We start from the raw sequence: 11,933 nt of genomic DNA on the forward strand, positions 1-11,933 counted from the left end.
GGTTAGATAAAAAGAAGTGGGGAAATTCTAGACAGAGGAATTTGACTTACATATTTTTTCTTGAGGCATAATTCACATACCATAATATTCACCCTTTCCAAGTGTACATTAGTATATTCACAAAGTTGTGGAACCATCACCACTATCTAATTCCAGAACATTTTCATCATTGACTAACATTTTTAAATGAACATTCTGGTTGTGCTGGGGAGGAGAGACTCCAGGGGGACATGGGAGGAGACAGAGAATAGTTATGAAGTTATTGCAACATTCTGGCAAGAGGTGATAGTAGCTTAGACAAGGGTATTAGCAATGGAGGTGGCCAGATTCTTGATATATTTCCAAGGTAAAACCAACAGGATTTGATGACAGATTTGATGTGGGAAGTAAAAGGAAAGAAGCACCAAGGATCACTCCAAGGTTTTTATCCTGAGCAACTAGAAAAATGGAATTGCCATTCTATCTGGATGAGGAAATGGAGAGTTGGTTTTAGACATGTGGAGCCAATTAAACATCCAGAAATGGCAAGTAGACAGCTCAATGTGAGTCTGGATCTATCTAGCCTAGAGAAAAGAAGAGGTCAGGAACAGAGCCCTGGGGCCCCAGGGTTTACAGGTTGGGAAGAGGAAATGGATTTGACAAGAGAGATTGGAGAAAAGTGCCAGTGAGGTAGGAGGAGAACTGAAAGGAGTGTCCTGGAATCCAACTGAAGAAACTGTCTCAAGGAGGAGGAAGTCACCAACTGCCAAATGCTGAATCAACTAAGAAAGGATGAGAAATGAGTGGATTTAGTAATGTGGAGATTATCAGCAACCTTAGTGAAAGAGGTGTAGGTGAAGTGGTATGAATGAATGTCTGATTGGAGCGGGTTCAAGAGAGACTGTGAATAGAGGATGTGAATGTAATGAGTACAGAGGACTCTTTCAAGAAATTGTGTTCTGAAGGGGAACAGAGAAATGGGGTGGTAGCTGGAATGGGATACAGGCTTAAGGAAGTTATCACAACATGTTTTATGCTGATAGGGATAAGCCAGTAGAGAGGGAGATAATTGAAACAGCCAATTCCTTGAGGGAAGCAAGAAGGAACAGAGTCTGTTGCAGAATTGGCCTTGGATGGGAAAATGGACAATTCACCCATCAGAGGAAAGAGAGAAGAGTAAATAGCTACAAATGCAATAGGCTAGTAAATTTTGTGATGGGAACATATAGATGGGTTCTTCTTATTGCTTCTATTTTCTCAGTAAAATAAGAAGCAAGGTCATGAGCTGAGTGAGAAGAAAGTGTAAAGTACTCATCTAAGTGAGCGAATTGACTAGGGAAATATTGTAGAGTTGCTCAGGGATCCGCTTGAGGTTTATATTATTGATTTAAAGTGTGACTAATCTGTGTGTGCAGGTAAGGTAGGGCAGAAAGTTAGATTTAACCAGTGATGGGGTTTTGCCAAGTGAGTACAATGGAAGGAGAGAGAAAGGCAAGTTTGTTAAAGGTGTATACTAAGGGAGTGATTGTAATGATGGAGCACTGAATCTAAAAGAGGGAAATAATGGGCAGAGGAAAGCAATCAGAAAAATGGATTTGAAGAATTGATAGAACCAAGATTCTAGAGGGAGTGAATTAAAAAGATAGGAGGTAGCAATAGAGCAATACTTGTTAAACAGGTATAGGAATGACAAGACTCATAATATGACCAAGGAAGCAAAGGACAAAAGTCATTGAAAATGATGAGGCTAAGTAACAAGAGAGATTGAGGTGCTAGAATTGCTTCAAGGAATGAGGCAAGGTGCCTCAGAACCACTGATGGCTGTAAGAAGGATGTGTAAGAAGGAAGTTGAGTTTGATGGCATGACTTCAAAGGAGCTGAGGACTTTAGACAGAAACAAGGAGCCCACCCTGCCTTAGCACATGAGAGCAAAAATCCAGCCACCACTTGAGTGGCCTCAGGAGAAGCAGTATCTTCAGGGGAGGAATCTTCAGCCATATTTCATTCAGAGGAAGAAGAAGGAAAGGTTCAGAGAGGAGGTTGAAGAGGACTTTGATGACTGACTATGAGTTCCAGAGGGTGCTATGAAAAGGTTTGGGGACCAGAATTCAAGACCTCAGATGTAGTTGATCTAGTTTGGTTACCACTGTGCTTCAAATAGCATCGCCTGTATTTATGGAGTCTTATTAACCAAATCCTGCTCAGACTTCAGGGAACAGCTCCATATCACCTGCCCCCAAGCTGTCATTCCCAGCCCTTCATCTTCAGCCCAGGGTTAGAACCACCACTAGGGTTCTCTTCCAGCTGCACAGACAAACCGTCTGGTGTTATGACCCTTAGTACAAGAGAGAAGGTAACGGGAACCAGAGCCTGAGGGTGGTATTGACAACGGGGTAGCCTGCTGGAGAGGCTTGATTAGAGAAAAGTGGATTTAGGCTACACAGTGGCGAGAGGGCTTAGTACTTTCATTTTAGGGGAAGGCTTTTAGAACAAAGCAAGTTTTAGAACACGGCTAACTAGCTGTGACATGGAATAATCAGCATTTTAAGATCATGGTTCTCAAACCACATTCATGTTCAGCTAGTGGTACACTTGGAAATCATCTTTGTACAACACAAAAATAGATATCATAGCACATGTATTGAAATGAAATTTCACAAAATTTTATTTTAACTTATTTTAATTTTACATGGCATATTTCAAAGCAATTTAGTTAAATTTATATACTATATCAAAAATGGTAAATAAACTCTGATTGAGTGTCTAGGACACTGTTGAAAAAGATTGAGGCTGGTCCAATGGGAGAGAATGCCATAATCCATTACTAATGCCTTCCCTGGGCACAGAAACGGGTCATGCTCCTGCTGTGTATTTTCATACATGCATCAACCGATCTCAAGCATGTTTCCATGAATAACAAGCTGTAGATTTAAGTATGATCACCTATTTTCAAGTTTTCCTGTAGAACAGGGGTTGGCAAACTCCAGCCATCTGTTTTGGTGAAAGAAGTTTAATTGAAACACAGGCACACCTGATCATTTACATATTATCCATAGCTGCTTTCATGGCCATGTGACAGAGACCATATGGCCCAAAAGCCTAAAATTTTTGCTATCTGACTCTTTACAGGAAAAATCTGTCAACCCCTAAAATGTAATAGAGTTTACGTTTGCTAGGCCTCACGAGCAGTCCATTAACTACACAACACCAGGCTTCCACAAGTTCATAATTTGAGAACCACTGTGTTGGGAGGCTCAGTTTGGTGTCAAGAAGGCCATACACAAGATAATAGGAATACAGAAAAGAAATCTGGAACATTAAGAAAGAAGCATCAAATAGGATGAGTTTTAAGTTTTCTCTTGGTCAGCTCTTTCGAGTTTCTCATGTATGAATCTTACCTTATTCTCTCCTCTGATGGAAAAAGATCCATCTCGTTTGCCTAAGATTTTTTTTTTTTTTTAACAACAGAACATAAAGACAACATCCCTTCATAGTAGATGTTCTTTTCCTTCAGATGCCCTCAATTGGAGGCAGGCAGGACCTTCCCAGAACTCCCCAGAACGGGGAAGAGAAAATAATGGTTCAGACCCAATTTTCCCTTGAATCTCTCCTGACTTTTGTCTTTAAAGAATTGTTTGTAGAGTTCTTGGTGATGTCGTTCCTGCTAATTGGCCCACACTTCCAGAGCACGTTTTTATATTTATTACTCACCTGTGGTGTTTCTATAAGACAAAACGCCGCAAGTGAATGGTTAGGGGTCAGGAAAGTTCATAAAGAAGAAGACAGACTGAGCAGCCCTTCAAAGACACATCGCTGCCCTGTTCCCTCTCCACCTGTCAAAATCCTAATTATTTTCAAGATGATATTTGGTACTCCTCCTACCAAAAAAAAAAGGTGAACATAAAAACTTTTTATTTATAGTGAAATAAAATAATATCATATCCTTCTCTTACAATTTTACAATTCCTTGACCATTGTTGGACTCTGAGAAGTCCTGCATCATAGAAACCTGTTTAACCAAGTGTTTTCAAAACTTGTTTCTCCCTTCTCAGAACACTCACATCTGTGCCTTGTGTTAAAAATGCTCCATACCAGGCCAGCCCTGTGGCGTAGTGGTTAAGTTTGGTACGTTTCACTTCAGCAGCCTGGGTTCGTGGGTTTGGATCCCGGGTACAGACATACACCACACATCAGCCACACTGTGGTGGCAACCCACATATAAAAAGTAGAGGAAGATTGGCACAGATGTTAGCTCAGGGCTAACCTTCCTCAAGCCAAAAAAAAAAAAAAAATGCTCCATACCAGATAAGAGGAAGGAGTAGGGCGAGATAAGGCTGAAAATAAGGATCTATTTCACTCATCTTTTCCTCCAAAAAGTAGGAGAGCTGGAGTACTGGAATAACAAATTTGGCTTCCATTGCCTACTGGATTAATTCCTAGCTTGGCATCTTTGCCCTTCAGAAGCCCAAGCCCTCTTCTCCTGTTATTACATAGAGCCCAGAAGCAAGTCAGTGGTTAAGTCAAGAAAAGGTAGAAAAAAAAACCAGGGGTAAGCAAAACTACAACCCAGAGGCCAATCCTGTCTGCCACCCATTTTTGTAAATAAAGTTTTATTGGAGTACAACCTCCACACGTTTGTTTACATATTACCTATGGCTACTTTTGCATTACAATGGCAGAGTTAAGTGGTTGCAAAGGAGGCCATATGGCCCACAAAGCATAACTATTTACTCTCTGGCCCTTTATAGAAAAAGTTTGCCAAGCCCTGGTCAAAAGCAAGAATCAGCCCTCTTTTTGCCGTCAGATTCTCTTCTGTTTCTTTGCTCAGATTTTTAACAAACAGAAATGGTCTTCTAGATCAGACTTGAGCCCCTTCTCATATGCCCAAAAGGTGGCAGGAGAGGAAGAGAAGGACAATGAGTTAATTTATAACAGAGATACCAAGTGCAGGACACAAGCCTTCCCCATCTAACAACACCGAAAGTCCTGCAGCACATACCCTGACAAGGCCTAGAGCTGTTTGGGAACAAGAGAGTAAAGGTGGAAGAAATTAATTTGCAGAGTTAGAAATACTTACACTGTCCAAACAACTCAGTGAGCTTTTAAATACCCAAAACATCCAATGGAGCATGGGATGAATGTGACCTCATTCCTTTGCCAGGTACTAAGCACACAGCCAAGCCTCTGAGCTCAGCATCCAGCAGGACTCTGGGGTCACGGGAGGAGAAGGAGTCCAGGCTGCAGGAAAAGGGAGACTGAACCGTGACTCTTAATTTAAACAAAGTTAAAACAATGCTTTTCATAACATCTCTCTGCCTTCACACAATTCTGTCTCCCTCTTGGCCTTGCTTCAGTTCATTATCACAGCTCCTGTGTAGGACTGAGACCCCACGTAAGGTGAGGCTAATGTGGCAGAGCAAGTGGGAGGCAGAGTGCTAGAGGAGTCAAGGGTGTGCCCTCCAGAACCCAAATACCGGGGTCCGGTTCCCATCCTGTCATTTTCTTTCCTGTGTGACCTTGGACAAATGATGTCATACCCTGTACTTCATGCTCCAAATAAAGTGAAGAGAATGACAGTACCCACATCATAAGACGATTTTGCAGATGAAATGAGGTTTTATGGATAAAGCATCTGGCCAATGACAACAAGCTAGCGTATTGTGTGTGCCTGTTATCATTACCACTCCCTACTGGTGGGTTCAGGAAGGATTACCCTCAGAGAAAAATTGAACTCAGGTCACTACCCTCTGAGCCTTATTCATCTGCCTTTTTGGCATCTACACCTCAACTGCTAAGTGTAGCTGGAGAAAAATACTCAACCATGCTGACCAGTCTCATTTAAAATTCACATCCAATAACTTCAAAGGCCCTCGGTGCCTTCCAGCAATCCTGCACTGTTTCCCAACCATTCCCCTCCCCTTCCTCACTCTCAGCTGATAACCTGGCTTCTTATGTCACCGAAAACTAGAAACAGTCAGGAGAGAATTGCCACATGCTCCAGGACTGCACCTTTCACATCAGAGCCTACTCGACAGTTCCGCTTTGTTATCGTACCCAAATTATGGTACCCAAAAATGAACATCGCAACTCCATCCTTCCACTGGCTCAAGGGAAAGATCCAGGAGCCATCTTGGACTCCTGTTTTTCTCTTCACACTTCGCCGTTGATCCATCCAACAAATCATATCAGTTCTCCCTCCAAACATGTTGAAAATCTGATCACTTCCCGCCACCGCCCTTGCCCTGGTCCCGGCCATCGTGTATCACGCTGCCTTTGTCCTTGTACTCCTACATTATCACAGCACAGCAGGCTCAGTGACCCTCTCTGGGGTGTCCCTTCACCTTACTCAGCATAAAGTGTCCATGGGAACTGGTCATCTGCCCCACCCTGGGATGAAAGCATACCAAGGCTCTTCTGCTCACTGCTCGATCCCGAGTACATGGCAGGCGTTCAATAAATATTTGTTGAATAAAAGACTGAATGAATGGTGTCCTCTAATGCCTATTAGCAAATCAGCTTAGAAAATGGGAATCTACCACTTAGTGAGCCCTGCCCTATGCCAGCTTGATTAATCCACACTAGCCACATACGCAGCTCACCAACCCGTCCTAGTGTCCCATGGCTGGGAAGGCCCAAGGCTGAATTTAGACCCGGGGCCATCTGATTCAAGGCACATTCACACTGAAAGAATTAACAGCTCACATCAAAAGAGGAGGTATTCACAGAAATAATCATTTTTACAAATAATAACTGACCCTCTTGATGTGTTTTCCCCCAGGTTCATGACTACCTCCGCAGCAAGTTGTGCTCCCTCTATGAAAATGACTGCATTTTTGATAAATTTGAGTGTGTGTGGAATGGGTCAGACAGGTAAGAAAGGATCTGTGGCTGGGGAACCTTCTGAAGGCGGGCTCTCTCCTTGCAGAGGCCCTGGACGTTTATCCGAAGGAGGTGCAGGCAAACAGAGGTCAAAATCAGGCCCTAAGGCCTGGCAGGGAGGCATTGTGTGGGTCACTGGATTCCCCTTGAGGTCAGGCCTGGAAAGAAGCAAAGGATGTAGTGAGACCCTTGAATCCTCTTTCAGACCTGGTATAGGTGACCATTTAATATCAACGAGAAAATCCTATCTTCTACATACAAGACACCCCCAGAGCTAGGTCAACATGCCTAAAATAAAAATCACTAATAATCCACCAGCAAATTCCAGCATGAATAGTTCAGATGACTGCAAAGTGGGCTTTCTAAATCTAAAATTATCCCTTGAAGCTGGTGTAGACCTGGCCGAAGGCTCTGGTGGTTCATTAGCTGAATTCTCCTTGGCCTCATTTATCTCATTCCCTCAAAGTGATTTATTACTGTTTTAAGGCCTTTGATTTCAACAATACTTCACATTACCTCCCAATCGTTCATTTTTAGTTTGACATATACAGATGATGCTCTGACTTCCAGGAGAGCTAAGTGCAGGCTACCAGGGGCTGTTCCTTGATGAAGACAGCACCAACAATAGTGCTTGGGAGCAGAGAAATCCTTTCATGACAAAGCACTCAGATTCCAGCTTCCAGTGAGCACAAGCTGGCTCTCTCTGACCCTTGTTTGGCTTTCTCCACCAAAGAACCTAAATGAGCCCTCCACTTAGGGGCCTGGAAGGAATCTCCACATGGCAGAGCACCCAAGTCATGCCATCCAGTTGGTATAGGGCAGAGGGAAGAAAGAGCAAAGCAACTGTGATATATGAACAAAAGCTCCCAAGGGGGAGAGAAGCCAGCCCCAGCCCTATTATTTTATTATCTATTTTTATTTAAATACATATGTAATTTATTCATTATTTATTATTATTACTTAATAGATGTTATTATTTATGTACTTGTTATTGCTCCAATTTCCCCTCTAGCTTAGCCTAGATTGAAAAACTTCATTTATTAAGCACCTACTGTGTACCAGGCACCTTCACACACATCATGTTATTTAATCCTCACCATAATTTGACAAGGTTGATTTCCTCAGCCTCATTTTACAGCTGAGGAAATGGAGGCTCAGCAAGATGAAGTAACCTGCCCACGCTCAAGAACTAGTAAGCAGTAGAGACAAGAGTAAGAAGTTTTGAATTTGAATCCTAAGATCAACATTCTTTCCATAACATGACAATTGGAAAATTTTATTTTTGGTGCAGATAAGGTTGAGATTTCGTTTTTTCCAAAAAAAGACTTTCCCTTACTTGTTTGAAAACAAGTTGAGTCATGGTGGGGAAAGCAAATGTCAGAGCGTGGGAAGCAGCGAGGCCAAGTGGCTGAATGCTTATGCCCTGGAGTCAGGCAGATGTGGGTTGGAGGCCCAGCTTTGCCACTTACTAGCAGTGTGACTGCAAGTTACTCACTGCTCCTCATGTATAAATCCCTTATATGGGGATAACAGAAGTCGAAATGAGATCGCGGGGGTAGAGCACTCAGCACCCTGCCTGACAAGGTAATAACAGCTCACTCTACTAGAGAGACAAACACATTTCACAGCATCAGTTTCCTAGGCCAGAATAACAAAATCTAACCCTTGATTAATTTGCCTGGCACGGCTGACAGAGTACCCAAAATCTTATGCCTCTGGCTGTAGCTCCATCTTGTCAGTTTCCTTCACCTCTCTACACACCCAAGTCACGCGAAAACGGATGAGACGCTGTGCTCTCCCAGCCTAACCTGCCAGCCAGAGCTGCACCCAGAATCAAAGCCAAGCCAGCCTCTCCAGGGGGCAGCCACATAAAGAGCATTATCTCCCCCTCAGCCTGTCACCTGACCAAACTGTCATCATTAAACAATCAGTGCCTTGCTTCTGGAAGGCTTTTGGCATTCACTGCTCTCCTGATCAATTGTAGATACGCCTGAGAATGGATAACTCTTGTAAAAATGTAGACACCATCCATCAGTCCACTACCAAATCTTATTTCCCCATCCCAAATCCTTCTAAAATTCGAATTTGTTTCCTCTCTTCCTGAGTGAGACCATGATGACCTCCATTTTTCAGATGAGTGTTCTGAAAAGGCTGAGTTTGGAGCTAGTTCTTAGAAGGGGGAGGACGTGCCTGGGTCAGTGTGCTGTCCTCCCAGCATTTCTGCCACCATGCTGATGCAGGAAAGCCTCAGAGGTCAGGCAGCCGGGTTTTAAATGCACACAGTGATTTGTTGTTTTCAAAAAGTGTCTCCTGTCATAACCTCACTCCAGCCTCACAATCCTGATGTGAGGTAGGTAGAGCTGGGATCATTGAAACCACTGGACTCATTACTAAGCCAAAGAACCAAAAGGAATCTATCAAACAGAAGGAAGTAACAAGGAGGCTTATATGGTCCTTCGTTTCCAAACCCAACCAAAGAGCTTGTAACTCTTAGTGACTCCAAAGGAACTCAACAGTCACACTATAAAGCCTGTCAGGTTTTTAGTTGTTTGTTTGTTTGTTTGTTTGTTTTTAATAAAACGTTTGGTGCCATAAGCTGGCTGCAGTGTGGTGTCGTTTGCTCTAGAAAGACACAACAGGGATGTGTTACTACCTTTCTCTACAGCACTCAGTCACTCCCTCTTTCCTCTCTGCCTTGCAGTGTCATCATGACGGGCTCCTACAACAACTTCTTCAGGATGTTTGACCGAAACACCAAGCGTGATGTTACACTTGAGGCCTCGAGGGAAAACAGCAAACCCCGGGCTATACTAAAACCGCGAAAAGTGTGCGTGGGGGGCAAGCGGAGAAAAGACGAGATCAGTGTCGACAGTCTGGACTTTAGCAAAAAGATCTTGCATACAGCTTGGCATCCTTCAGAAAATATTATAGCAGTGGCGGCTACAAATAACCTATATATATTCCAGGACAAGGTTAACTAGGAGGACAAGTTATTACTTAATAATCTCACATACTGAATACTAGTCAAACACGTTTTTAAATGTTTCTTTGGGTCTTCATTTGATGCATTGACTTTAATTTCCCTATGCAGAAAACAATTGGAATAGAATTAAAAGAAGTCCAACTTTCCCATATCCCCCGTTCTAAGAAACTTTTGTCAAACCCAACCCAATAGGTTCTGGGACACTTCTGTTTAGAATTGAGCTGCCAGCTAACAGTAATTCTTCCATAGTTGACTTGAATTTCTGATGCTTTTATTGCCCAGTTTTCTCTGGTGGGTCCAGTGTTTTGTTTCTAGGTGTCTGCTGAGATAAAATGAGGTTGTCTGTAGTATTTAAAGAGAAAAGAGATAAGTTTTTTTTTTAATTAAGCAAGTCCATTTGATTGAAAAAAAAACAAAAAATAAACACCGTTTACTCTACTCTTGGAGAAGTTCTCCTTGTTTTGTGAAAAATCAGAACTATTCAGCATCTCCTGCCCCCACAATGCTTTTTTCTTCCCATTTTCCATTTTCTTTTTAACGATTTCATTTGAGCCAGAGATTTATTTCACGAGGCTGCAGAGAGGACGCAGAATGGGAAGGGAAGGGACACGTCAACCCTGCTGTACTCCTTTTTTGTCAGCACCATAGAAACAGCCTGAGAATTTGGCTAGGAAACACCGTGAATGCTTCAGGAGACAGAAAGGGAACGCTTTCTACACAGTGCTTCTCAGAGTGAGCTGGCAAGGCCGTGTGGGGCCAAATTCCATCGCCCGCTTTGTTACGCCTGCTTTTTGTAATTTTAAATGGCTCTGTAAAATCCTCTCCTTACACATTCGTTGGCTTTTTCTCTTCAACCTTTTCCAGCTTATTTATTGCATTGACTTCTACAGGCCAAGTCCTGGTTGTTTATTATCTGGCATTCTAAATGAGGCAGTAAGTTGGAGGCAGTGGCACCACCCTGTCTCCCTGAGAAAGGCTGTTCTGTTCTTTTTGGGTGTGTCTCCTACGCAGCCCCCCCCCCCCCCACTCCTGGTTTTGGTAACCAAAAGTTACAATCCATCAATCTCCATTGTAGCTAGAACAAAAATGGCTGACAAAAATGCAGATTTGTAAAGCCTCATCAAGGGCTTCTAACCCACCCCAAGCTCACCATCTGGAAAAACAGACCAAAATTCCTACAAAAATGGAATATGGGGGAATCAAGATCTGACATTGGAGTGAAGTCTGCTTGAACCTGTGGAGGCTGGTTCATCCTTCCCCTCCAGTTGAGGATTCAGGCTTATAACTTCCAGAAGGTTCTTATAACTTCCAGAAAGTCCTTATAACTTCCAGAAGGTTCTATGTGGCACACCTCTGGGAAAGAGACTCAGTGAATTCAAAGGACTTATAAATTAGAACAGGAGGCTTAGAGAGGAGGTGGGAGGTACCCAGAAAGCAGGGTCTGGGCTCAGTGTCTCTATACCTGTCACAGTGACTCATTTCCCCTGACTTCCACTTAGTGCATGGGAAATGGCTTGAGAGTTTTTCTTTTAAAGAGAAATTTTCTTTCAGTTTGTATATTTATTAGAAGTCCCAACTTTCAAGTGTAATTTGTTTTGGAAAAGAAAAAAAGTAGTGAAAGAACCATATTTCAATTCAAAGATACTATCCATTTAATAACAGGTTTCTGACAAGGAAATAACCATCTACTTAAGGGAGCACAATTTTGTAAGATGCAGCCCAATTTCAGAAATATTAAAATATGAAAAAGTACATCTTTAAATTGAGGGAGCATGCAAAGACGTGACTTTCTCCCCAGTGTTTCTCATCATCCCTGCAATGAAAGCCTCCTTCAGGCATTGCCCCTAAAGTGGCCCGGGTAGAAGCTCTCGGGGCAGGATTCCTAGCCCCACTGGGGCAGTGTTCTTGGAGGAGACCTGAGCAAGTTCAGAAATGTCTCCAACTCCTAGAGAATTGTAACACCAGGATAGATAGAAAGACAGTGGGTTACTGTCCCAAGTTTACTATCAACTTCCTTATGGCCTTTCCTCTGCTTCTCTGAGACTCTGCTCCTCTGTCTGTACCAGGAGCGGGTTGGATGGATCACTATTTC

The 11,933-nt window shown here is 42.8% G+C and overlaps 1 protein-coding gene across 2 annotated transcripts in view; it reads left to right on the forward strand.

The window, feature by feature from the left end:
- The window catches only part of PPP2R2B (protein phosphatase 2 regulatory subunit Bbeta), a 260,773-nt gene extending 250,494 nt beyond the window's left edge, over window positions 1-10,279 (forward strand). For both annotated transcript variants that reach the window (XM_087429601.1, XM_004420021.3), the window contains 2 exons: window positions 6,758-6,849; window positions 9,560-10,279. In XM_087429601.1, coding sequence (XP_087285727.1) covers window positions 6,758-6,849; window positions 9,560-9,839 — 372 coding nt within the window. In that variant the 3' untranslated portion in view covers window positions 9,840-10,279. The remainder of the gene's footprint in view (window positions 1-6,757; window positions 6,850-9,559) is intronic.
- Window positions 10,280-11,933: the final 1,654 nt, after the last annotated feature.

The sequence above is a fragment of the Ceratotherium simum genome, chromosome 4 (assembly GCF_057802395.1).
Source record: "Ceratotherium simum simum isolate JZ-2026a chromosome 4, ASM5780239v1, whole genome shotgun sequence".
In the NCBI taxonomy this organism is placed as follows: domain Eukaryota; kingdom Metazoa; phylum Chordata; class Mammalia; order Perissodactyla; family Rhinocerotidae; genus Ceratotherium; species Ceratotherium simum.